The 26620-nt window shown below is 45.3% G+C and overlaps 1 protein-coding gene across 1 annotated transcript in view; it reads left to right on the forward strand.

Moving 5' to 3' along the window:
• The window catches only part of DOP1B (DOP1 leucine zipper like protein B), a 53363-nt gene that overhangs the window by 12515 nt on the left and 14228 nt on the right, over positions 1 to 26620 (forward strand). The window contains exons 3-19 of the mRNA XM_053934083.1: positions 5359 to 5540; positions 5698 to 5868; positions 7656 to 7845; positions 9311 to 9409; positions 11321 to 11444; positions 11951 to 12051; positions 12478 to 12592; positions 14254 to 14374; positions 14809 to 14928; positions 15487 to 15592; positions 15672 to 15863; positions 17025 to 17709; positions 19461 to 19729; positions 19900 to 20052; positions 20654 to 20754; positions 22939 to 23129; positions 24671 to 26246. Of these exons, the coding sequence (XP_053790058.1) occupies positions 5359 to 5540; positions 5698 to 5868; positions 7656 to 7845; positions 9311 to 9409; positions 11321 to 11444; positions 11951 to 12051; positions 12478 to 12592; positions 14254 to 14374; positions 14809 to 14928; positions 15487 to 15592; positions 15672 to 15863; positions 17025 to 17709; positions 19461 to 19729; positions 19900 to 20052; positions 20654 to 20754; positions 22939 to 23129; positions 24671 to 26246 (4496 nt within the window). The remainder of the gene's footprint in view (positions 1 to 5358; positions 5541 to 5697; positions 5869 to 7655; positions 7846 to 9310; positions 9410 to 11320; positions 11445 to 11950; positions 12052 to 12477; positions 12593 to 14253; positions 14375 to 14808; positions 14929 to 15486; positions 15593 to 15671; positions 15864 to 17024; positions 17710 to 19460; positions 19730 to 19899; positions 20053 to 20653; positions 20755 to 22938; positions 23130 to 24670; positions 26247 to 26620) is intronic.

A 26620-nucleotide genomic window follows, 5' to 3' on the forward strand; every position in this document is an offset into this window, starting at 1 on the left:
CACCCTCACCATGGCAGAAAGGCCTTCTGCAGGGTCAGCTCCAGCGAGGTTTATTCCAGCAATCCCAAGGGAAATCAGGGACAAAGGACAAACAATGGGGTGTGCACAGGGTTAAATATGGGATGGCACAAAGGGCATTGCCCTACAGGGAAGTTGGGGCTGGCCAGGGATACCACGGGCAGTGAGGGAACAGGGAAAGGAGAAAGCAGGAGGATTTGGGAGATGTGGGGAAAGGAACTGGGAGGGATCATGGTGTTGCAAGGCTCCATGGGGAAGTGTTCTCTTTCAGCCCAGGTGGAGGCTCTGTGGTTTATTCTTCCAGGGCGATTTCCCTGAAGGTTCCAAAGGATTCCACAACTCCCCTGTTTTTTCTTACTGTGAAGACTTCCCTGCAGACACGAGTAAAACGATAAAAACAATTATTACAACCCAAAAAATTCCTTTAACAAGAGTGAAAACCCATCCTGTCAACCCCCACTGTCTGAAAAGTTCATGGATCCAATTTGAGTTCTCAAATTTAATTCCTTTACTTGCTCCCTCAGCTTGTGGATGCTTGCGTGGATGGATTCTGAGTGTGAGGAAAGGTTGAGGCAGCTCATCCCTTCAAAGTCTTGGCAGCCATGTGTTGGGAATGGATTTGTAGGGAATTCTCCAAGCCTGGCAGAAGGCTCACACAGTGTGCAAACCTTGAGACAAGAAATGCTGACTTAGAAATGCCATGGAATAGGACAGACATTGCTGAGAGAGAAATCCCAGTTTCAAAGTTTGCAAATAAGACTGGATCCTTTGGAGAAACAGAATTATTTATTTTTATAAATACTCTGAATACGTATTACAATACAATACGGTTTATACTCTGAATACAGTGACAGGCATTTTGGATATAAAAATAATGTTAAAAGCACCTGTTTCATTGACAAACCCACCTGTACTGAACCAGCAGCTATTTTTAAGTTTAAAAGTTTAAGCTTCATTTTTAAGTTTAAACCTCCCTCCTCCCCAGCAGCTTTTTTATCAAAGTATGACAGTGATTTCTCACTGAAAAATGAAGCTGAAACCTCTTTAAAACACTGACATCCATATTTCCTGCCTGTTTCATCCACCTGCCCATTTATATTCTTACTAGAATGAAAGATGCCCTGCAGTGGGACCCAGGAGGGGTAATTTTAGATAATTGGCTTTGAGGCATTTACAGCATGGTGTGGCAAAAGCTGACAGGCCAAGAAACACTTAGAGTGTAATTAAAACACAATATTGTGTATTGTAATTAGGAAATAATTGGCTTCTGATTGTGATGGTGTGAATTATAACATCTGTATTGTCTCACCCTTCACATGAGACTGAAAATGGAATAAAAGTTTTTAAAAAACACCTCTCAGGTGCCCCATCTCTGGGTCAGAAGAAGGGAATTATCCAGCACCAAGGCATGGGCAAGCAATAAGGAGGCTGTTGCTGCTTGGCTTTGCAGTGCTGCGTGCCTGGCAGTGCCAGTGTCACCGAGGGTCACCGAGGGTCACCGCGGGCACAGAGGTGGCACTTGCCTGCTCACTCAGCCAACATGCCAATGAGAAAGCCCAACAGGACCCTCAGCTCTGGCCACCCAAGGGAAAAATAGAAACAACACAGCTCTCTTTTCTTTGTTCCAATCATGACAGTAATCCTTAATTAATTAAGACCCACAAGTGAACTGTTTTTTTTCCTCTTGTTGAGAAGTCTCCATAACATTAACAAGAAAAACTTCTCTCCCTAAGTAAACTAAAGAAAGACTATTTTAAAGTAGTAAACGAACTGAAAATTTTAAATTTTGTTTCTTTACATTATCAGTGAAAAAAGAAAGATTGTAGGAGAAACAGAAGTGTTCTAAAAGGTTTATTTTAATTCTTACTACTTTTTTTTTCTTTTAGTTACTATTAATAAAATTTTCTTTATTCCCTTTTAAAGTTTTAAACCTACTTTACCTTTCTCCTAATCCTATCTTCCTACCTCACAACAAAAAATTAGTACATGGGTAATTAACCAGCACCAAAACATACCACACTCTTCAGTACATCAAACCAATAAATCATCAAATTAAAGAAATCTTCAATTAACAAACCAAAACCACTACACAAAATTACTATTTCCTCCGAGTTTCAAACTAAAACCACCACACTGGCTATCACAATTTTCATCAAATTCAGTGTATGATCTCTTTTGGTGTGCCAGTTATCAGGGACAAGTGAGAATTTTTAATAAAATGGGATATTGGGAAGGAATTCCTGGCTGGGAGGGTGCCCAGAGAAGCTGGGGATCCCTGGAAGTGTCCAAAGGGATTTTGGATGGGGTTTGGAGCACCCTGGGATAGTGGAAGGTGTCACTGCCCATCCCTGGATGATCTTTAAGTTTCCTTCCAAGCCATTCCATGATTCTAAATATTCAGTTTATCATTAAATATCATTATCCCTGATGTCTGCAGAAGGGAGTTCTTATTTCCTTCAAAACCTGAGGAAATGTTGGAGCCAAAGCTGAGGTGCCATTATTGCTGTGGTGGAGCTGATGCTCTGTAGAATAAACAGTGAATATTCCCATTTTTTAAAATTCAAACTGTTGGAATATTAAGATGGTATTTGTTCATTCTAAACACTGAGAGGGAAAATATTTGCTGTTAGAATCCAAAATACAAAAAACTCTCAGAATTTTGAGCCTGTAAACCAAAACTTAGAATTAAACACAAGATTTAATCTGAAACCTTGGAAAAGGCTTCCAAACTTCGGTGTTAAAAGGGAAAATTGTAAATTTATAATTTAAAACAAAAACACGTTTTAAAAAAAAAAGTTTAGAGTTTTAAAGTTTAAAATATAGAAAAAATAACTACAAAATAAACAAAGAATTTAAAATACAATACTGTGAGTTTATGTGTTATAACATAATTAACTAAGAAAACACACTAGAGTATGAGTCCATAAAACAAAATACTTAAAAATTAAGTCAAAAACATAAATATCCTTATTAACAGTGTTTTATTAGTCAATAACTCTTTAAAAAGTCTTATAACTAAAAATCTTTAAACCTTCTAAACCATACTGGAACAATGTAAACCAAACTCACCCTTCTTACCTATGTAAAAAAATTTAAAAAAACCCCACATCATCAAAACCAACTCAAAAATCCCATCTCAAATTCCTTTCCAAAACTGCTCACAGGTGAATTATCACAATTTATCACTGGCCTGCTTTTTGTAATTAACTCCTTTTATATCTCTAAATATACAGAGAGGGTGTGGGCAAATACATGCCAAGCAATATAAATAGAAAGTTCCAAAGTCCAGCTTTCCAGAAATCTTCACAATTCTTACAACTCCTAAGGATTCTAATGTTGAAATAATATTCCTCATGTACCACATGAGTAAAAGGCCCAAATATAAAAGGAATAAAAAAAGCAACTCCACAAATACGTGAAATAATGGTTTTCTTTTTGGATTCTGGTTTTTATCATCCATTAAATGCAGCTCTGCCCGTGCTGGGGGGGAGGAGGAGGGAAATGAAGTGGCTCTAAGTGACATCTGTGTGTCTGCCAGGATGGGCTGGCATTTCTGTTTGCTGTTGTTATAAACTCCCAAGCTTTTTTTTTTTTTTTCTCCTGGGTAAATTTCCTGCCAGCTGCTCTCACTAAAAGGATTTTATTTCCTCCCCTTCCTGCTGAGGAGTGCTCAGGGAAAAGTCACCTGCTTTAGGTTTATTCCACTTTCTGCTGCTTTTCCAAGCAAAACAGGAGAACCTCAAGTTGAAAATAATTCCATAGGCTAAAACCATGATTTTGGGAAGAGACAAGAATTTGCCTGATCCTGAAAACATCCCAAATGCCCACGTGCTCTGGAACATCTCTGCTGGTTTTCAGCTTCGTTTTCTACCTCTTTTGAGGTCAGGATTGAAGGCACTTGAGACCACAATTCATGTTCAGGATTAGATGTTTATTATTTCTTATCTGTGTCACAGTCTCACAAACCCTGAGTTCTGCAGTATTTTACTCTAACAAGGTAAAAAAATGGTGATGTATTTCTCTCTACAAGATTTTTAAGGATAAACTGTGCAATTCAGAAATGACACCTCAATTATTTTCACTTTTAACCCAATACCCAACCACCCGTGCCCGCCATGGGGACTTTTTGATCCAATTGCACAAAACCACCCAAAGCCATGGAGAAGGAGGTGAAGAAGAAGGAGCAGCCTCCACCCTAAAACCTCCACCTTGCTTTCTATCCATTCCTGCATTCCAAACCCTTCAACTCTGAGTTTCCCACCCTGTGCTATCACACACTTCTATTCTAACTCCACACCTATAATCTCAGTTTTATTATTGAATTTTGGAAGCTTCTCCAGGGCCTCAGGTCAATGCAGTGTTCTCCTGGGGGTCAGTGCCTGGCAGCACAGAAAGCCCAAATTTTCAGCATCCAGAACTCCCACACATCTGTTTGTGTTTGCCCATTGAGCATAGCCTGAAGTGCCCTTGACTTCCAAATTTTCTATTTGATTGTCTCTGACTTGAAGTGAAAACTGATTTATTTCCCTGCTGAAATGCTCTGGTGGCTCAAGGAAAGGAGTTACCTTTCCCAAGAAGGTTTTTTTCCTAAAACCTTGCCCATCATCAAATCTTATTTCAGTATTTCCTGTCCTAAACATCTTTTGCTTGTGCATGAATGCAGTGAGTTTTCCAGCTCAGTGAATGCAGCCACAGAGAATTCCAGATCCGAGGGTTTATCCCATTTCATCATCTCTGCTTTGGTTGGAAGGTTTGGTTTTTTTTGTTTCAGATATTGGGGAAAAATTGTTCCCTGTGAGGGAGGGGAGGCCTGGCACAGGTTTTCCAGGGAAGCTGTGAGCTCCTCATCCCTGGAAGTGCCCAAAGCCAGGTTGGGCAGGGCTTGGAGCACCCTGGGACAGTGGAAGGTGTTGGAACAAGAAGCTCTTTAAGTTCCCTTCCAACCCACTCCACGATTCCATCCATGAAGGGAGACTTTATAAGGAAAGAGAAATCTTGAATTCTTCCTTTATTCCCTAAAAGCTGAGATGCTCTTCTGGTCACCTCCCTTTTCCCCTGGAGATGGGATAATCTGGGATAATGGGATGCCCTGTCCCAATCCTGTTCCTTGACTCCCTTTTCCCTCCTCTAAGCAGACTCACACCAGGCTTTTCCAAATTTTCCATGGCTGATCCCAAATGAGAACTCAGCTGCAGAGTCCTGCTGTAACAAAATGCAGTTAGGAGTTCAAACTCTTCCCAATATTCTCCTCAACCTTTAATAAACAGCTATTTATATTATATCTATAATATTTTATATTTCACATTATAACTATTTCTTCTCCTCTCCTTTCTCCTCCAGGCTCTGCAGAGTAACTTGAAATATTCTCTGCTGCCCAGAAGGTTGATCATCAGTAAAAGATTATCCCAGTGCTTGCACCCAGCCCTGCCCAGTGGGGTGCACTTAAAGGCTTTAGAAACCTATGAAATAATCTTTAAAATCATTGGCACAAAATGGCTTGCCAAGGATTTATTCTTGTACAGGTAATTTGAATTTTTTTTTTTCTAAGGCACAAAAACAGCTCACCAAGGATTGATTTTTGTACAGGTCATTTAATTTTTTTTTTTTTTTCTTTTTAAGGCATAACCATCTCAATCTATGAAAATTAACTCTCATTTTGTCTTTCTTTTGGATTCAAAGCTCTGGTTTGTTCCCTCTGCTGGCAAATGCAGCAATGTCAGTGAGACCTGTTCTCCTTGGCTTGTATGAGAAATATTTTCTCCCTCTCCAAAAATCTCTCCTGCCTGGTCTCCAGGCCTTTGTAATTGGGCTGCTGCCTGGCTTGGAAGAAGGATCAGAAATTTATGACAGGTAACATTAATTATTCCATATTCATTGAAGCAATATCCAATATTTTGATTTTCTAGGGAATTCTCAAGAAATTTCTGTCATATTTCTATAAATAAAAGAGTTTCTAAAGGGGGGTGAATGGTGGGACCTGGAAAAATGCTGAAATAAAAAAAACCTTTCCTCTCTATTTTCATCCCAGGAGGAGAAGATGAAAAGGAGGATTAAAAAAAAAAGAGAAGAGGAAAAGGAGGCTTAAAAATAGAAATGCTGAGAGAAAAGAATAAAAAATTTCTTAAAGCTCCTCTGACTCCTAAATAATTCACCTGACTCCCCAAACCACTGCTCTGGAGATAAATTCTATTTGAATTCTGTAACATGAGAGAGCAGCTGAATTCTTTCCAAAATTTCTCTATAATCTGACAAAAATACGGAGCAGGGAGTTAATGGGAGTTGCAAGTGAAATTCCAATATCTGACCTCTGGTTTTACACCTTTTTGCCCTATTTTTGATGGCATCATTTTCCTCTTTGAACAAACAGGATCTGACGTATATTTCATAAATCTTGGGAAATATTTATGTAAAAATTAATTTAACTGGGTTTTTTATGAAATACCAGTTTACAGAGGGAGTTTTTCTTTTGTTTACTCATTGCAATGATCCTGTGTTAAAAATATCTTGTCAGAAGGTATGTTAGGTTAATTTTCAATTCTTTTTCATAAGGGGCTCTCCACTGAGTGTTTTCAGAACCTTCAATATTGAGGACTAAAATTAATCCATCTCCTGCTGTTCCTGAAAGTGAACAAAGTGCTGAGGTTGTGCTTCAGCCTAGACACCATTTCCAGCTCCAAATTTCCCTGAATTTGTGCACTCACATGGAAAATGGAAAAGGAAAACTGCTTTGAGGGATTTTTTAAATAAAGAAATGGAAAAAAAAAACATCACATTGGGAGGGTGTTTCCTCTTCTGAGCTGGGATTTTCCTCTTTTCTCAATCTTGGGAGGTTTTAATTCCTCCTTTATGGTAAAATACCAAAGTGTTCCAGAGCAGGGACTGTGCTCCAGCCACAGGATTTTCAGTGGGATAGTCTGGAATTTATTTCAGGGTGTCCTGTGTGCAATTTGTTGTTTTATCTCATGGAATCATGGAATGGTTTGGGTTGGAAGGGACCTTAAATCTCACCCAGTGCCACCCCTGCCATGGCAGGGACACCTCCCACTGTGCCAGGCTGCTCCAGCCCCAGTGTCCAACCTGGCCTTGGGCACTGCCAGGGATCCAGAGGACTCCACATCTCTTGTTTTTCTTCATCCAGTGCCTTAAAAATTAACTCTGTTGGTTTGAAAGTAGGAATTTTTAGGATAACCTCCAGCTCCCAGACTGACAAAATTGCGTTTCAGATTTTAACATCTGCTTAAATGACTTCCAATTTAGCTCTTCACACCTCTGACAATAAACATTCTGCAATCACAGGTGCTGCAGTTGTTTGGTCAGAGCTAAATATTTGCCGATATTTCCTGGAGAATTTTCCAGTGTGTGAACAGAGACTTGGTTTCAGTGATAAAGAATTGAGTGAGTTTGATTTTTTTGTACAATGAGATTCATCCATCACCACCTGGGATAGACAAATGGGGGTGGAATTAGATGATTTTTGGGTCCATTCCAACCCAAACCTTCCCAAGATTCTGTGATAAAGGGAAATACTGACAACACAAAGCTGCACAACATTGAATAAATTGTATCAGCTCTATATAATTCCATTTCTGTGGTATAAAATCAGCTAATAAAGGGGTGTTTTCTCTGGCTTTGTACAGAACAGATGCTCTGCTGGTGAAGCTGTCCCTGCTGATGGGCCAGGAGGTGTTTTATGGAGCTCTCTGGGGCAGTGTCCTGGGCAGCCCCTCCATCAGGCTCCCTGCTTCCCTCTTCGTTGTCAGCCACATCAACAGGGAACTCTCTGGCAAACAGCAGAAATTCATGCTGGGCACTGATTATAAACTCACAGTAAGTTCATTTTACACCCCTGTCTTGGTTTGAAAAGCCAGGTGTCTGCTAAGGAAGGCAGGAGCCTCCCCTGACATGGAAAATGCAAACCCCCTCCTCTGATTTATTATAATTTTGAAATTAAGGGGCTCTCAGGTAAAGATTTGGGAGTAGGAATAACAGCTCTTTACTAGGAAAATTAAAATACAAATGCAATAATACAAAAAAAAAAAAAAAAAATAAAGCCAGTGCCAGTGTCAGAGCAGGCCCTGGCAGCCTGTGGGTCAGGGTGTGGCAGCAATGCCATTCCATGGGGGCTCAGCCCTCCTGCAGTGCCAGCTGTGCTTCTGCTGGAGCAGGATCCTGGACAAGGCTGGAGTTTTCCTCTGGAGCTCCAGGGCTGCTGGAGATGGGCCTGGGCTCCCTCTGGGAATGCAGTGGGGCAGAAAGCTGCTCCTCTGGGAATGCAGTGGGGCAGAAAGCTGCTCCTCTGGGAACGCAGTGGGGCAGAAAGCTGCTCCTCTGGGAATGCAGTGGGGCAGAAAGCTGCTCCTCTGGGAATGCAGTGGGGCAGAAAGCTGCTCCTCTGGGAATGCAGTGGGGCAGAAAGCTGCTCCTCTGGGAATGCAGTGGGCAAAGGCTGCTGTGGTGTCCCAAAGCCTCAGATTGTATCCAGGTAGGAATGCTTGGCTCCTCCCCTGGGCGGAGCATCTCCCCATGGGATGATGGAATTTTCTCAGCCATGCAGGGACACTCACTGGCCATGAACAGGAGATAATTAATAATTAATGGCCCATGAACAGAAGATAATTAATAATTACTGGCCCATGAACAGAAGAGATCTCCTGGAGGGAGGATTGGCTGTGGGAGAGATAAAGAAAAAACTGCCCAGGGAACAGCAGAGAACTGCCCCAGCTCTGACAGATGGAGACAGAACACAACCCCAGCCACATCTTGTAACCTAAAACAGCCTCATAATCCCAGCCTTCTCTAGATTAAATTTGGATGCCAAGCAATTAAAAATATCTTGAGACTGAAAAGTCCATGCTCTGAAATTGCTCCATCCATTTAATTTGAGGAGCAGCTTTTCTGGTTTCAATGTTTAGTGTGCAGTTCCCAAAGTGTTTGCTGTTGTGAAATTTTGTGTCTTTTTATTTTTTCCAGTAAAACTGAAATCTTCTGTCGGGAGTAATTTGTGTTGAGTGATGGAATAAGTGTAAGGCTAATTAGACTAATATATGCAATTTTGGAGGTTTTACATCTTGTAACTCTGGGAGTACATTCTGTACTTTTACAAACCCAATATTAACAATTCTTTTAATAGCCACAAAAATTTGTTTTACTCACTTTGGGTGTAGGAGTTAAATTGTAATTATCCTCTTATTTAAACAAGATATTGTTCATAGGTAGCCCGTTTTTTTTTTCTTTACTTTCAGCGATTATTTGATAGCAAAATCAAATAAAATGTTGTGTTTTCCTTTTCCAGATAAAGTCTTTGTGCGTGTCAGTGCTGGATTCCAATGTCCTTGTGCAGAGGAACACTCTGGAAGCAATCCTGTTCTTTTTCCCATTTTATACAGCTTTGGTAAGGGGATTATTTTGGGATTTTCCCATGGAAGGTGTGTTCTGTGCAAGCAGCCCAGCTCCCACCTCTGTTACTGCCAAAAGGCTGAATTTTGAACTTTCAAAATCCATGAATTTTGGGATTTCTTTTGCCCCATCAATTTGAGGAGTGGAGCAGACTCTGCTGCTTCTCAGAGTCTTTACAGCTTCCAAGGCTGAAGAAATGATTTCACACGGGCTTTTGGGGGATATTTGGGATGTGCTTGAACTATTCAGGCCTGAGCAGCTCATGTGGAAAACATATGAAGTTTATTCAAGTAGGATTTTAGAATGTAGAATTGTCCACATGAAGTTATTTCTGGTAAAGACCAGAGGAGAAAATCTTACTTAAAACAAAATTTGTTCCTATTGTTTCCTCACCTCCCTGTAGGACAGGCAGTGTTTAGGATGGAGGAAGAGTTTTTAAGTCTTAAGGAGAAGAGAAACTTCAGGGTGAGCTCAGGGTGGCCTTGCAGGGCCTGGAGGAGCCCCAGGAAAGCTGGAGAGAGACAATTTCCAGGGGATGGAGGGACAGGAGCCAGGGAATGGCTCCCAGTGCCAGAGGGCAGGGCTGGATGGGAGATTGGGAATTGGGAATTGTTCCCTGGCAGGGTGGGCAGGGGCTGGGATGGAATTCCCAGAGCAGCTGGGGCTGCCCCTGGATCCCTGGCAGTGCCCAAGGCCAGGTTGGACACTGGGGCTGGAGCAGCCTGGCACAGTGGGAGGTGTCCCTGCCATGGCAGGGGTGGCACTGGGTGGGCTTTAAGGTCCCTCCCATGCTGTGACTCCACGATCCCACTTTTCTCAGATCCCTTGAGATTGTCATGTTTCTTTTATTGACGACAAGGATGAGGGTGTTGAGCCTTTCTTTAGTGAATCTGCAGACCACACTAAGCTGGGAGCTGTGTCATCAGTTGGAGGGTAGGGAGGCTCTGCAGAGGGACCTGGAACAGCTGGGTGGATGGGCAGAGCCCAGTGGGATGAGATTTAATAAGTCCAAGTGCCCAGTCCTGCATTTTGCCCACAATAATCCCCTGCAATGCTCTGGGCTGGGGATGGTGTGGCTGGGCAGTGCCCAGGCACAAAGGGACCTGGGGGCACTGGACAGCCACCAGAACATGAGCCAGCAGAGTGCCCTGGTGGCCAAGGAGGCCAATGGCTCCTGGCCTGGATCAGGAGCGGTGTGGCCAGCAGGAGCAGGGAGCTCATTCTGCCCCTGTACCTGGCACAGGTGAGGGCACACCTCGAGTGCTGTGCCCAGCTCTGGCCCCTCAGTTTGGAAAGGTCATGGAGGGGCTGGAGCACATCCAGAGGGGGCAGCGAGGCTGGAGAGGGGCTGGGAACACAAACCCTGTGAGGAACCACTGAGGGAGCTGGGGGTGCTCAGCCTGGAGAAAAGGAGACCCAGGGCTGAGCTCAGCACTCTCACAGCTCCTGAGAGGTGGCTGTGGCCAGCTGGGCTTGGGCTCCTTCTCCAGGAACTGACAGAACCAGAGCACACAGCCTCGAGCTGCACCAAGGGAAACACAGGTTGGGTATCAGGAAAAAGTTTTTTACAGAAAGGTATCAGGGAAAAGTTTTTTACAGCAAGGTGATAAAGTTGTGGAGTGGCTGCCCGGGGAGGTGGTGCAGTCACCATCCCTGGGTGTGTTTAACAAAGCCTGGATGTGGGGCTGGGTGCCAGGGCTGAGCTGAGGTGTTGGGGCTGGGCTGGACTCGATGCTCTTGAAGGTCACTCTGTGAATTCTTGACATTTTTAGCACTCAAACCATTTTCCTGCTGATGCTGTTACTTTTTTTCCCAAAACATTCCCAGTTCAAAAACCCAGCCCATCACCAATTTTACTCCTTTCAGCGCTTACCAACAGCTGAAAAATCTTTCTTTTCACCCCCAGGACTGCAAGGAAAGCACCATCCTGCTCAGAAGGGCTGATCTGGTTTATATCCTGTCAGCAGCCACTCAGACACTGCTGAGGAGAGACATGTCCCTCAACAGGAGATTGTATGCATGGCTGCTAGGTACTGTGCAAAATCCAGAGATTTTCAGTGTTCTGCATCCTTGAGAGCAAAAAAAAAAAAAAAAATCAGTGTTTAAAATTGAAATACTCTTCTTTAGGTTTTAATGAGTGATGATAAAGTGGTGTTTATTTGCCATTTATTAAGTGCCTTAATACAATTAAATATTTGGTAAACAGGGCTTCTCTTCAGAGGTGAATTTATTTCTCTCTGAATCCCAGGGAATTTGATAAATTCTGATTCTTCCCACAGCTTGTTGTAAAGTAGTTCAGTGGACTAAAAGGACTAAAAGTTAGATTTTAACCTTATCTTTCTGGAAGAAATAGTGATTCCCACTGTATTTGGCCTCAGTTTTGATTTATGTGTTGTGCTGAACATCTGGATGCCCTCAAACTGGGACCTGTGGGCTATTGAAATGCCAAAGATTAAAAATGCAGTGTAAATTCAATATAAACCCCTCAGTGCTCTGTGCTGCTCTCTGAGCTCCTCCTGCCTCTGTTTTCTTGTAGGTTCTGATATTAAAGGTGGCACTTTTGCTCCAGACTCCACCACTTCTGAAGACCATGCTGTTTATTTCTTTGGAAAATACTCTAAAGATCTTTTGGTTGAGGTAGGTGTTCATTTTATACAGATATATTCCAGATAAATACATGATCCTTGAAATTTTAGCTCAAACTGTGTCCAGAATTATTCCCAGTTATTGGTTTGTTCTTTCCTCTCTGTCCTTGTGGTTACATTTCCATCTATCTCAAAGCCTCTGTGCTGTATTTATCCCAATATTGGACTGCTTATGGAATCCAAGGAAACCAAAGGGAAGTATCTTGGCTCAACTACCTGAATTATTTAAAAATGTTTCTCTGGTTAAGATCAGCCCTTGAGATGATGGGAAGATGAAATTGATTTGTTTGCCCTGGATGAAAAATTGGAGTTCATTTGTAGTCAGTCCTAAACAAAATAAAATTTAGAAACACTTCAGCACTTATGAAGAGGACAGTCTGTCCCTGATGGATAACGTTGTGATGTTTTCCTTTTCTAGAGTTTGATTGTGATTCTGCATCAGAAATCCCCAGAGTCTGACCCAGAGGAGCAGCACCAGGCTTATCTCAAACCCTTCCGGATCCTCATCAGCCTCCTGGACAAACCTGAAATAGGTAAAGTGTTCATCCCAAATCTGAGTAGGACTTAAGAAAACCCTGCACAATCCTAATCCTGTGTGGGAATGTGCAGGAGGCTGTTCCTTGCCTTGGCCCTGCTCTAGAACAAATTCCCTCTCCAGGTTCTCTCTGGCTGCCCCACAGAGCCCTGCAGAGCATGGATGGATCCCAGGCAGGGAAATGCAAATCTGTGCCCTCCTGTAGGGTCAGCACAACCCAGGCTGGGGGTTGTGCCAATCCCAACCCTACAGGCTGGGACAGAGTGTCCTGAGAGCTGCTCAAGCAGGAAAGGCCCTGGGGGTGCTGGTGCCAGGGGCTGGACACGAGCCCAGGGGTGCCCAGGGGGGCAAGAGGCCACTGGCAGCAGGGCTGGGTGAGGAATTGTGTGTCCAGCAGGAGCAGGGCAGGGATTGTCCCTCTGGGCTGGCTCTGAGAGGCCCCTCGAGGGCTGTGCCCAGTTCTGCTCCTGCAGGAGAGACCTGGAGGGGCTGGAGCGTGTCCAGGGCAGGGAAGGGAGCTGGGAAGGGGCTGGAGAATTCCTGAGGGAGCTGGGAAGGGGCTGAGCCTGGAGCAAAGGAGGTTCAGGGGGGACCTTGTGGCTCTGCACAGCTCCTGCCAGGAGGGGACAGCCAGGGGGGGTCGGGCTCTGCTCCCAGGGAACAGGGACAGGAGGAGAGGGAACGGCCTCAAATGGCACCAGGGGAGGCTCAGGGTGGAGATTGGGAAAGAAAATTTCCCTGGCAGAGTGGTCAGGCCTTGGGATGAGCTGCCCAGGGAGGTTTGGAGTCACTGGAATTGTCCCTGAGGAGTCTGGATGTGGCCCTGGGGACAGGGTTTGGGGTGATGCTGGTGGCACTGGGTGGCACTGGATGATCCTGAGGGGCTCTCCCAGCCTTGACAATTCTGGGATTCTGAGCCCTGAGCTGGCCTCTGAGGGGCACTTTAAAAAAGCATTTCCACCCTTGTGTCAGCATTGAGCTCCATTTGTTCCTTGGGTGGATCTGCTCTTCCCTCTCTGTGGCTGCCCATGCAGCACCTGGAGGATGAGGCTCTGCCCATCCTTATTTCAAGGGCAAATTCACTTTTTTGCACTAAACAATTAAACCAAAGCGGCTTAACAAATTTTTAAAAATATTTTGGGTGGGGAGTGATGTTGCCAAAGAGGTTGTTTCTGTTAGAAATGTATTGATTAATCTAATTTAGAAATAAATGAGAGGCATTGCCCTACTGGATGTGTTGCTTGGCTGCCTGACAATCTGCATTAATCCAAAGTACAAATAAAGGGAAAATAAATCCCTTTTAAACCAGGGATATTTAGCTAAACTGCATTATTACTGTTTAATCTTTCCAGTCAGAACATAAAGTTTGACTCCTTGAGCCTTAAGCCATTAAGACTTTCACTTCCTTTAGAAATGGATTTAACAATGCAACAATTATTTAAAGGCATCAAATCCAACATAACAAGCTTTGACCTTTTGTGCTATTCTTAGTCACTTAAACTTTTATATTTTAATTTTTAAAAGCACTCATTGCAATGCTTTATACACTACTTTTTTGGTTTTTTTTTTTTAATTATTCCAAGTTTAGGGCACTGAAATTATTATTTCTTCCCCTCCTCTGTAGACAACTCCTGGATTCTTTTTTCCCTTTCCTTGCAGGGCCACAGGTTGTTGGAGATCTGTTCCTGGAAGTTCTTAGAGCTTTTTATTCCTACTGCAAAGACACCCTGGGTTCTGATCTCAAACTCAGCTACAATCAAAGTGGCAACACCCTGGCAAGGTAGGACAAATTTCCAGCTTTGAGCTGAAACTGAATCATTTTTTAAGCTAAATGGTTAAAATGAAGGAGTCTAATGAAGTTTTGGGTGGTAACAAAGTGACTTTCTGGCCAGAGGATGATTTTTTCCTCTGGCTTCCCCTTTCCCCACACACAATGAATTTCTCTTGGATTAGCAGAGCAAAAATGAAGTTTGCTGCATGTGATGGGTGTTGAGTAACCACAGTGACATCAGGCTGCTGACAGAGCTCAGCCTTGTGATTTCCATCATCTGAAAAATGCTCCAGCTATTCCAGAATGATTTAGTCTTTGATTTTAAAAAACCAACATTTTTAAGCTTGTAGAGAAAGGGGAAAAGAGATTTTTGAGTCCCTCAGCTCATGTGATGCGAATCCTCACTGACATCTGCTTTTCTTTTCCTTTTCTCTCCCTTCCAGTGCAATCAAAGAGAACAAAAATGCTTCAGAAATTGTCAAAACAGTGAATTTGTTGATCACATCCTTAAGCACTGATTTCCTCTGGGATTACCTGACCAAATGCTTTGAAGATTGTTTCAGGTGTTTATGCTGTGCTCTCAAAAATGCCACTTCAGAGCTGTCTGTTCAGGATAACAATATTTACTGAAGCTTTTAAGGGGCATCACACACAGTAGAGCCAGCCAGATCTGTAAGTTGTGTCCACAAATAATTCAGGAATGCAACCAGGTAAACAATTAGATGGAAATTTCAACCTGGGAACAACAAAAAAAAATTCCTTTCAAATCAACAGAAAAAGGAAAAATGGGTGGGAGGGGAGGTGGAGAGGTCTTTATAGAAGAAAAATAAAGATACTAAATGGGCTTTAAGGCCTCTTCCAACCCTCTGATTAGATGATATCTCTCTTTTTATCATTTTCTAACTCTAAGAAAGAAGATTCTGCAATCTGAAAATTAGCAGCTCTTCATCATACCACACAGAGCTGAGGTTGTTTTGACAGAATATTTTCCCCTGCTGTGTTAGAAGCCCTTTGCCTCAGAGCTGTTCAGTATTTTGTGCTGATTTTAATGAAGCTTTTTGCTTGTAACCAGAATTTTGCCATGAAAAAAAAAAAAACAAAAAACCCTTCTTTCACTCTAGAAACAAATCCACAGGGGTGAGGTATCCTCTGGAAAATGTGAGCACTCCTCCCACCATTTCAGAGCTCTGCACACTGCTGGTGTTCCTGCTGGATGTGATTCCTCTGGTAAGGCTGGGTTGAACAATCACTGCTCCGTGATGGATGAGATGGGATAACTCCTTTAAAAATTCATTTTTAATTTCAGGAGCTCTACTCAGAAGTGCAGACTCAGTACCTGCCCCAGATGCTCAGTTACATGGTGCAGTCTCTCCTGGAAAACATGGAAGTGTTGGGACTGCCAGAACTCACTCATGCCTTAAAAACCTGTTTTAAGGTGCTCAGCAAGGTGCAAATGCCCCCTTCCTACCTGGACATTGAGACAGGCAGTGGCAATGGGGTAGGTGATTTTCAACCCCTCAGAGATGGGGAAAAAAAACCCTTTAAAACTCTTGGTTTAAATGATTTTGGGACAGAATTTAAAATGCTAATTCTCCTTCAACCTAGATGACAATTGCACTTGAAGGGAGCCACAGGAAAGATGGAGAGAGACAATTTCCAAGGGATGGAGGGACAAGACACAGGGAATAGCTTTAAATTAAAAAAGAGCAGGGTTGGATGGGATATTGGGAATTAGGAATTCTTTCTTTGTGAGGGTGGGGAGGGGCTGGGATGGAATTCCCAGAAAAGCTGTGGCTGCCTCATCCCTGAAGTGCCCAAAGCCAGCTTGGACAAGGTTTGGAGCAGCCTGGGACAGTGGAAGGTGTCCCTGCCATGGCAGGGGTGGCACTGGATCATTTCTAAGATCCCTTCCAACCCAAACCTGCAATTCTATGAAATTTTTAAATGCAACAATAAAGATTTTTTTTTTGAAACTTCCCTTCTTTGGCTCCTTCCAGAGCGCTCTGCTGCCTTGTTACTCTCACTGGGTGTTCAGTTCTGGCCTGTTTGAATTATTTGTGGCACTGAAGGGGTTTAGTCTTGTCTGCCCCTGAGAAGGATGGGATCTAAATGGTTTTGGGAACAGAATGCAGTAGCTAAAAACTGGAGTTACCCAATGCAGCCCAGCTTCACAGCTGGTTAGGTCTGCAGGGCTCTCAATGGATATTTCAGTGGAACACAATGGGGCATTGTTGGTGTGCAAAGGACCATGCTGAGGAATGAGGAATAAATGGGATAAAACAACCCCAGGAGCACAGCCTGCCAAAATCTGTCAGCAGAACAAATAAATACCTGCATTTGAGCAGAAATAATGCAACAGATGGAACACTGCTCTGGGGGGAAATTGGTTTTAAGGGAGCACATCCCTCTGTTTGATGAGTCAATTGTGATTTCTATAGAGATATTTATATATAATAAATATATATATAATTTATTTTCTATTATATATTTATACAGATATTGGGTTTTAAAGGGGAATGAGTGGAGCTCTTTATAAACAACTGTGATCCTGAAACTGGGAATGACAAACAGCAATTTTTGCTTTTTCTGTCATTGCTGTTCTCCAAGTGAGACCTCTGTTGGCAGAGCCACATTAACCACATCCCTACTGCTCTTGCAGAGCCCAGTGCCAAAGGAAGATGTGGACATAACCCTGGAGACCAAACCTGGGCTGCAGGAGGAGGAGGAGGCTCCATTCCCCACCCTCAAGTCAGAGGACAGCGGCATTGGCCTGAGTGCCTCCTCCCCAGAGCTGTCCCAGCACCTGGGGGTGCCCACGGTGACCCTGGAGAGAGATGATGTCTGGAAAAAAGGAGGGAGCATCCAGAAAACTCTGCATTGCATCCAGGAGCTGCTTGCCAAGTTTGCCAGCAAATACATTTTTGGGATGCAGCTCCAAGAAATGAGTCCTGAAGGGATTGCAGCAATGAATCTGAGTGGGAAGGAGAAAAAGGAGAACGGCTACAGGTTACCTGAGAGTGGCAACAAGAAGAAGAGTCCCTGGGATGGCAAGCAAATCACTGTGCCTCAGGTCAAACAAATGCTCTCAGAGCTGTTCTCAGCCCGGGGCTCACCCTTCAGGAACAAGAATCCCACTGCTCTCCTCTCAGAACACAGCTCTGGGCACAAAAAGGAGAAGGAGGAGGAGGAGTGGGACTTGGAGCTGGTGTTGGGACCCCTCAGAGGGGACTGCAAGGAAGCTTTCTCTGCAGCTTGTCACCTGCTGCTGGATTGCACCACATTCCCAGTTTACCTGTCCGAGGAGGAGATGGAACACTTGTACCTCTCTCTGTTTCAGGGGCCTGGTAAGAAAAGTTTCCTTTCCTGAGCATTTTTAGGATGCAAACAGTGGGAGCTTGGCTATTTTTAAGACCAGAGGCAGTAAAAACCCTTGGACAGGGCTGAAGGCAAATTGTGAATTAAGGCCTCACCCACCTCAGCATCTGGGGTGTGCCTGGCAGCTGGGTTTTGCCAAGCTTCTTAAATTCAAATCTTTTTGGAAAAATTCCTCTAGAAAATTTGGAGCTGAAGGGATACAAAGACCTCCTGGCCTGTGCAGCCATGCACGGTTCAGGATTTTCAGGATATCCATCTCAGTTGTCCATGGTTGTGTCACCAAAAAAGGATGTTTTAGAGGAAGATGGGTGTAGGTGGAAAATTTGAGCTCTAAACCATAACAGAGGCAAAATCATCTCTTATCCCAAACCCTCAGGATTCAAAGGAGTTCAATGTAACAAATAAGGATAATTTTGTACAGCTGGAGGGCCTGATCTTGGATTTCCAGTTCATTCCTTAGCTTTAGCAGGAGCTGGTATTGACCTGAAGGTTAACTCACAAACAGGTTGGTGGGGAATGGGGAGGTGGGAAACTGGAAAAATGGGTTCTGTTCCTCACCTCACTCCATATTCCTGCTGTCTGCTGATATCCCCATCATCTCCATGGCTGAGCATGGCATGGACATGGAACACTTCCATTGCTCCCTCAGGAAAAGATGGCTTGGATTGATGTCAGCCACTTGAGTTACAAATGTCTAAATCCTGAAAGGAGCAGCCTCAGTGCTACTGGAAGAGCATCCATGGATCCTGAGCCCTCTGGAGTTGTTTGTGACAATGGCAGCTGGAAAACAAAACAGCAGCTCTAAATAATGGTTGGGAATAAACAGAAAGGGGAAAGCAGAAATCCTGGAGGCTTTGGGGTCCTGCAAGAGCTTTCTGCTGGGAAAACATGGAGAGGTTGTGGCTGCCTCATCCCTGGAAATGTTCCAGGCCAGACTTGGAGCACTCTGGGATAGTGGAAGGTGTCCCTGCCATCTTCAAGGTCCCTTCCAACCCAAACCTTCTGTGATTCCATGAGTTATTGTTGATGGGATCTGGGCAGTCATTTTGGTCCTATGACCTTGCTTAAAGGATTTTTGGGAGTGTGACCCCAACTCTAAGGTTGTTTCATGTGGATTCTTTTGCTTCTTTTTTTTGCCAGGGTCAGGATTAAATGTGTGAGAGGGTATTTCTTGTTGGGACTCAGGTGTTTATCAGTTCTCATCTCTGTCACAGTCTCACAAACCCTGAGTTCTGCAGCACTTCACTCCAACAAACTAAAAATGGAGCCCATCTCTCTCTCTGCAAGGCCTTTTAAGGATAAACTGTGCAATTCAGAAATGACACCTCAATTATTTTCACTTTTAACCCAATACCCAACCACCCGTGCCCGCCATGGGGACTTTTTGATCCAATTGCACAAAACCACCCAAAGCCATGGAGAAGGAGGTGAAGAAGAAGGAGCAGCCTCCACCCTAAAACCTCCACCTTGCTTTCTATCTATTCCTGCATTCCAAACCCTTCAACTCTGAGTTTCCCACCCTGTGCTATCACACACTTCTATTCTAACTCCACACCTATAATCTCAGTTTTATTATTGAATTTTGGAAGCTTCTCCAGGGCCTCAGGTCAATGCAGTGTTCTCCTGGGGGTCAGGGCCTGGCAGCACAGAAAGTCTGGAATTCTCAGCAGCCAGGGCTCCAACAGTTTCAAACCCTTTCTGTCCCTTCCCTGGTGAGCAGGAGGTGATCCCAGCTTCCCTCTGTGGCTGAAGTCCCTGATGACAATCTGCTGCTGTGTCAACGACTGCCATGTGCAGAACGTCTCCATCTTCACCCTCCTGGAGGTCATCAACCACTCCCAGTCCCTGGCACTGGTGATTGAGGACAGGATGAAGAGGTACAAAGTGTCTGGCCACAACCCTTTCCTTGGCAAGCTGCAGATGGTCACCCTTCCTCCCATTGCTCCTGCAGTCCTGAAGATGATCTCAGAGAAAACAGATTTCTACCAGGTGTCCATTTTCTTTTCCTTTTTTAACTGACCCTCTAATTCATAGAATCCTGGGATTCTGAGGCAATTTGGGAATGCCTTCTGGTAACAGGAAGCCAGGAGGGAAATGGCTCTTATTATTAATATAATGATGAATATATTTATATTTAGTTGTTTGCTCTTTTTGCCTAGAGAGTTGCCTGTGTGCTCTGGAATCAGCTGAACAAGGAGACTCGGGAGCACCACATTGCCTGTGTGGAATTGTTCTACAGACTTCACTGCCTGGCTCCCTCAGCAAACATCTGCGAGGACATCATCTGCCAGGCCCTTCTGGATCGGGATAAAGTAAGTCCTGCATGCACTGAAGCCCCTCCAGCACTCTGGAATTGTTCCAGTGCTTCCCAAATTTCCTGCTGTTCCCTTCTCCACGTGTCCACTCCCGTGGTTGCTGTGTTTTCCAAGAGTCTGACAGGCTCTGTCCATGCTTTTACAATTCCCTGGGATTTGTTCAGCATGGGATTAGTGCTGGACCTAACCCCTGGATACAAAATCTATCACTCAATATTAGCTGGAGTTTTTAGTTCAAGCCCAAATCCTGTAGTTTTTGTCAGGATTTCCCACTGCCCCAGCTCTACCAATATCTGTAAAATCACTTTATTTTTTTATAGTATTTAGTCTCACAATAAGCTGTCTTTTAAGTGAGCCAGTTATTAATTATTTTCCTTCCCTGATATAATGACAGCACAATTCTTTAACAGCTGACAGAACATTTTGCACAATAAAACTTTAACCAGTCTTTGCTGTTGTTTTCCTCTCCTTGCAATTTTGCAACATAAAAATTTGCAAACCTTGTTAAAGCTTTCCACCCATAACCACTGCCTGGATACCAATGTATTCCCATTTTCATCCAACTTGGAAACCTCCCTAAATCTCCATTTTTTCCAAGGGGACAAGGCTGGAAGCTCTGTTCAGATTCTCTGTCATGTGGCACCTGACCAGAGAGATCCAAGGCAGCAGAGTGACTTCCCACAATCGCTCCTTTGATAGGTATTTCCACTTCCATTTGATTTTTTTATATTCAATTACATCGTGCTTTATTCTCTTTTCTGAGGTGGAGAGGAGTTCTCTGTAGGGAGAGTAAAAAAATGAACAGAAAGAACATTTTCCACTCCTTGGAGTTTATCTTTGCAGGGCATTCTGTGCATGCTGTGGGGTTTTTTTGGGTGAGAAAGTTGCTGTAAAAATAGAAAGAGCTTCATAAAGGAGGAGTAGCCTTTCTGGAGAGTAGATTTTTTTTTTTTTTTTATCTTGGAGTGAATTAAATTTGCCTTCCAAAGAAAATAACACCAGCTCCTTGTAAAAATAAAAATCTTAGTTTAGTTTTACTTCCTATGGGATAAAATGAAATAAAAGCAAATAAATATGGGAAAGAACTTTTAAAAGTGGGAGGATTTGTGTGACCTTGCTTGTACAATTCCTGAAGTCAGTCCAGGGAAAGCTGCTTGGCCAAAGCTGTTGGGAGCAGACCTGAGCCATGGGCTGGTGCTTCCTTGAGCACACTCTGGGTGTGTTCCCTGCCAGGATTTTATTGCTTGATTTAACTTTTTCGAGGGATTTCCTTGATTTAACTTTTTTTAGGGATTTCCAAGCTGTCCTTGGTGCTGGTGATGCCTTGGGGTGGCTCCCTAGAACAGAGGCCAGACAAGATTAAGAGAATAAGAGCAGGTATTTATTAAAGGCCTCCACAGACACACCTGGGGCAGTCAGAAACCTCCCAGAGGCCTCACCCAGGCTGGACAATGGTCACACACAATTATAAGTTTGGTCCATTTCTATATCAGGGGTTAATCCTCCAATTACAGCTGCAGGTAATGAAGTCATTAATCCCCATTTTGCTCCCTCCCAATTCACTTTTGTTTATCCTTTTCAGGGCCTGAGGCTGTAGGGTGTCCCTGGATTTCAGGCCTAGAGGGATTGTTTTGTCTGACCAAAATGTGAAGACAGCAATGCCTCGAGAGGGGACCTGGAACAGAGGCCAGGCAGAGTTAAAGGAATAAAGCAGGGATTAATTAAAAGGCCTTTAAAGGATACACCTTGGGCAGTACAAGAGCCCAGCTGAGGCTCTACCCAAGACTGACCCAAGATGGACCCTGGGCCACGAGTTTTCACACTTTTACAGGTTTTGGTCCATTTCCATATTGGGGTTTGGTCCAATTCCAGCTGCAGGCTATGAAGTCCCATCCTCCCAGGTTGCTCTCCTCAATTCCCTGTTGTTTGTGCTTTTTGGGCCTGGAAAAGGATTGCTTTGTGTGGCTGAACTGTGAGGAGAACTTGCTAACACTTCACATGAAGTTCAGAGTCGCACACTAATGCAGCACAGAATGTGGAAATAGGAAAGCTAAAACTTAATGCATCAACAGTAACTAACACTTCATGAGGAGTTTACTAGTGTGTGAGAAATGGATTTGTGTCGCTATTGAGGCAGGGACGGGAATGAAAATGGCTCCAAGTTCAGAAGGCAAAGAATGATCCGTTTATTAAAAGTACATCTCTCTTTTATAGAGAACATTGTGAGGACTAATTTAATTGGTCTTAGAGTAAAAACATTTCACACCATTGGTGCGCTATGAATAGCACACAGTGGTAGAACATGTCTATAAACAATATGAACAGAAAGAGAGATAATAATTGTTTACATTCCTCTCGGATTTTTTCCCAGGCTTAGCCTGGTAGAAATCCTTTTCTCTCTGACAGAACTGAGAATATCCACAGATTTGTGAGAACCCATTGTAAGGTTTGTAAGAACGGATTTGTAAGGATCCATGCACTGATGTGAGAAACGGGAAATGCATTTCTCGCACCAACGCAGCGCAGGATTTAAGAACCAGACAGGCCAAGGCGCTACAGCATCCCCGGTGTGTCCCACAGATTTGTGAGAACCCATTGTAAGGTTTGTAAGAACGGATTTCTAAGGATCCGTGCAGTGATGTGAGAAACGGGAAATCCATTTCTCGCACCAGCGCAGCGCAGGATTTAAGAACCAGAAAAACCAAGGCGCTACGGCATCCCCGGTGTGTCCCACAGATTTGTGAGAACCCATTGTAAGGTTTGTAAGAACGGATTTGTAAGGGTCCATGCACTGATGTGAGAAACGGGATCTCGCTCCAGCGCAGCGCAGGATTTAAGAACCAGGCAGGCCGAGGCGCTGAGGCATCCCCGGTGTGTCCGCAGGTCGCTGTTCGTGGTGCTGGACAGCCTGACCTGCTCGGACGGGGCCATCGGGGCGGCGGCCCAGGGCTGGCTGCTGCGGGCGCTGTCCCTCAGCGACGTGGCGCGGATCCTGGAGCCGGTGCTGCTGCTGCTGCTGCACCCCCGCACCCAGCGCACCTCCCTCGGCTGCATCGGCCACGGCACCTCCCCAGGTACAGCCGGGCACGGCTGAGGCACTGCCCCATGCCCGCCGTGAGGCCAGCGGGGCGAGGGGCAGCCAGGCCGAGGGCCGGTCCTGCCCTTGGGTCACAACAACCCCCCCGGGGAGCTCCGGGCTGGGCAGAGGGGCTGGAAAGCTGGGAAAGGCCCTGGGGGTGCTGGTGCCAGGGGCTGGACACGAGCCCAGGGGTGCCCAGGGGGGCAAGAGGCCACTGGCAGCAGGGCTGGGTGAGGAATTGTGTGTCCAGCAGGAGCAGGGCAGGGATTGTCCCTCTGGGCTGGCTCTGAGAGGCCCCTCGAGGGCTGTGCCCAGTTCTGGTCCTGCAGGAGAGACCTGGAGGGGCTGGAGCGTGTCCAGGGCAGGGAAGGGAGCTGGGAAGGGGCTGGAGAATTCCTGAGGGAGCTGGGAAGGGGCTGGAGAATTCCTGAGGGAGCTGGGAAGGGGCTGGAGAATTCCTGAGGGAGCTGGGAAGGGGCTGAGCCTGGAGCAAAGGAGGCTCAGGGGGGACCTTGTGGCTCTGCACAGCTCCTGCCAGGAGGGGACAGCCGGGGGGGTCGGGCTCTGCTGCCGTGTCCCAAGGGAAAGGAGGAGAGGGAATGGCCTCAGATGGCACCAGGGGAGGCTCAGGGTGGATATTAGGAAAATTTTCTTCATGGGAAAGGTGATAAAACATTTGGACGGTGCTGCCCAGGGCAGTGATGGGGTCACCTTCCCTGGAAGTGTTGAAAAATATGTGGATGTGGCACCTTGGGCCAAGGCTTAGAGGTGAACAGGAGGGTGGTGCTGGGTGATGGCTGCACTCTGATCTTGGAGGTCTTTTCCAACTTTTACAATTCTGTGATTTGGCCCAAATATCAAAGTTGTTTTTTGTTTTTTTTTTTTTTTTTTTTTTTACTGCAGTAGAGCAGGAAGTGGAGAAGCTTCTGGGAGTTTTATATACAGGAAGTTCCTGTCTCCTGTCCTGTGCCTGTTACCAGGCTGTGCTTTCAGCATCACTTTTTGGTCTCAGTTGACAAATAAATGTCACACAATTAAGGCATCCACGGGGCTGCTATAGAAACACAGAGCTAATTTATTCCTTCCTTGTTCTGCAGCATTTAATCAAGGAAAACATTAGCTCTTTAATTAATTAATTAATCAATCCCTCTGTTGCCATTCTTCTCATTGCCCTCCTGATCTCCATAAATATGTAATGTTCCAGAAGCATTAAAAAAAGACAATTGTCACTCTTAGGGTGTCTCAGCCTAAAAGTGCTTTATGTTTTGATCCTGTTCTTTTTGCAGTAAGTTAGCACTGCTCTTTAACCACTTTAAAAGAGAAATAATTCTTGCCTTAAGTATAATTTTTTAGCCCCACTCATCACAACTAATACTGGACTGGAGCAAAGTAGCTTTATAAACTTTTAAAAAAATTATTTATTGAATATAAAGCATGATGTGTTGACTAAATGACCCTTAAAGGTCCCTTCCAAGCCAGACTGATATAATTTTATGCGTGAAATAGAAGTCAAATTTAAAAAATCTTTTTTTGCAGACTATGTTCGTGATTGGCTTTGCAAGAAAAAGGTCCCTCTGAAAGAGTCTGGCATCTCTGAGAGCAATTCTGAGGAAAACCTTCCCTTGAGCCAGTTCACTACTGTGGACAGGGAAGCAATTTGGGCAGAAGTGGAAAATGATCCGGAGAAAGCAGAGCTAAAAGCTGAGCAGCCTGAAAATGATGGCTCTTCCCAGGACATGGACAACAGCGAGCACACGGAGTCTGCAGACACCAGCACAGGCCATGACAGTGACAACACCTCCTCCCTGTCCCCTTCCCTGGAGCTGCAGGAGGTGAGCAGCGAGGACAGGGAGGCTGCAGCCGATGGCAGAGAGGCCCCAAGCCACGGGAATTCCCTCAGTGCCTCCGAGAGCTCCAGATCCGGCGCGGGGCTCGACCTCGTCAGGGCCGACTCCGAGAGGACTCAGGCCTCGGAGACTCTGTCCAGTGACGAGGAGTTGGACCTGGAGCTGCAGGAGATGGCCCACTGCAGGCTGCTGAAGCAGCAGAAGGAGAAGCAGGAGCTGGCAGAGGCCCTGTTCAAGCACATGCTGCTCTACTTGCAGCCCTACGACTCCAGGCGGGTGCTCTACGCCTTCTCCGTGCTGGAGGCCGTGCTCAAAACCAACCCCAAGGAATTCATCGAGGCTGTGGCCACCACCAGCATGGACACCAGCTCCACAGCACACCTGAACCTCATCTACAACCTCTTGGCTCGCCACCAGGAAGCTCTGCTAGGGCAGAGCTTTTACGGGAAGCTGCAGCCTCAGTCGCCCACGGCGTGTCCCCACTCCCTGCTGATCGAGCTGCTCACCTCGCTGTGCCTGCGCTTCCTGCGCTCCTACTACCCCTGCTGCCTGCAGCTCAGCCACAGGGACCTGCTGGGCAACAGGGACGTGCAGGTGAAGAGCGTGGAGGTGCTCATCAGGATGATGGCCCAGCTGGCCACCACGGCCAAGGCGGCCGAGCCCAAGAACGTGGAGTGGATCCGCGATCTGCTGGGAAGGTGCCAAGTGCAGGAGCTGGTGCTGCTCTCGCTCTCGGCCTCCATGTACGTCAGCCGCAAACGCTACCAGCTGCTCGTGGCTGATGGGGCCCACCAGCAGGAGCCAGAGCTCTTCGAGGAGAGCCTGATCAATTTTGGCCATGATCAGATCTGGAGCGAGCACCCGCTCCAGATTGAGCTGCTGAAGCTGCTGCAGGTGTTGATTGTCTTGGAGCACCACCTTGGCCAGAGGCCTGAGGAGCAGGAGAACCAGCCAGACCTCTCCAAGGAGTGGCAGCAGGCTCTGAACTTCCAGGAGGCCATTGGGGCCATGCAGTACGTGCACCCACACCCCATCACTTCCCAGGGCTTGTTTGTCTCTGCCGTGGTGAGGGGGCTCCAGCCCGAGTACGGCCATGGGATGCATCCCACGTGGGTGGGCCTGGTCACCGGCTCCCTGCCCTACTTTGGGAAGTCCTTAGGCTGGACCGTGGCCCCATTTGTGGTGCAGATCTGTAAAAACCTGGATGAGCTTGTCAAGCAGTATGAAAACGAAGCTGTGAAGACTTCTGCCAAAACATCTGCCAGGTAAGAGCCACCTGGGGGGGATTTGTTATCTCAAAAATTCCCCTTTCCACAGAGCTGGGAGTGTGGAGGAGCTCCCTGGCTCAGCACCGCGGCTCCCAGAGTTTGATCCTTAATTCCTGCTGCACCTGGAGTGAGCTGGAGGCAGGATTGGTGCAGCAGCTGAAGCAAGAGAGGAGAGAGGAGCAGCAGCTCTGATATTTCCTGGCTCCCTCTGCCTCCCATCCAAGTATAAAAGCTCCCAGTTTTATGGATCCCTTCATTTTGATATTCCTGACCTGATATTCCTAATATTCCCTCCAATTTTAGCTATGGAACAGAAACAGGAACTTTTAGTCAAGTTTTACCACTTGGCTTACAAGTTTTACCACTTTTTT

The sequence above is a fragment of the Vidua chalybeata genome, chromosome 2 (genome assembly GCF_026979565.1).
Source record: "Vidua chalybeata isolate OUT-0048 chromosome 2, bVidCha1 merged haplotype, whole genome shotgun sequence".
Lineage (NCBI taxonomy): Eukaryota > Metazoa > Chordata > Aves > Passeriformes > Viduidae > Vidua > Vidua chalybeata.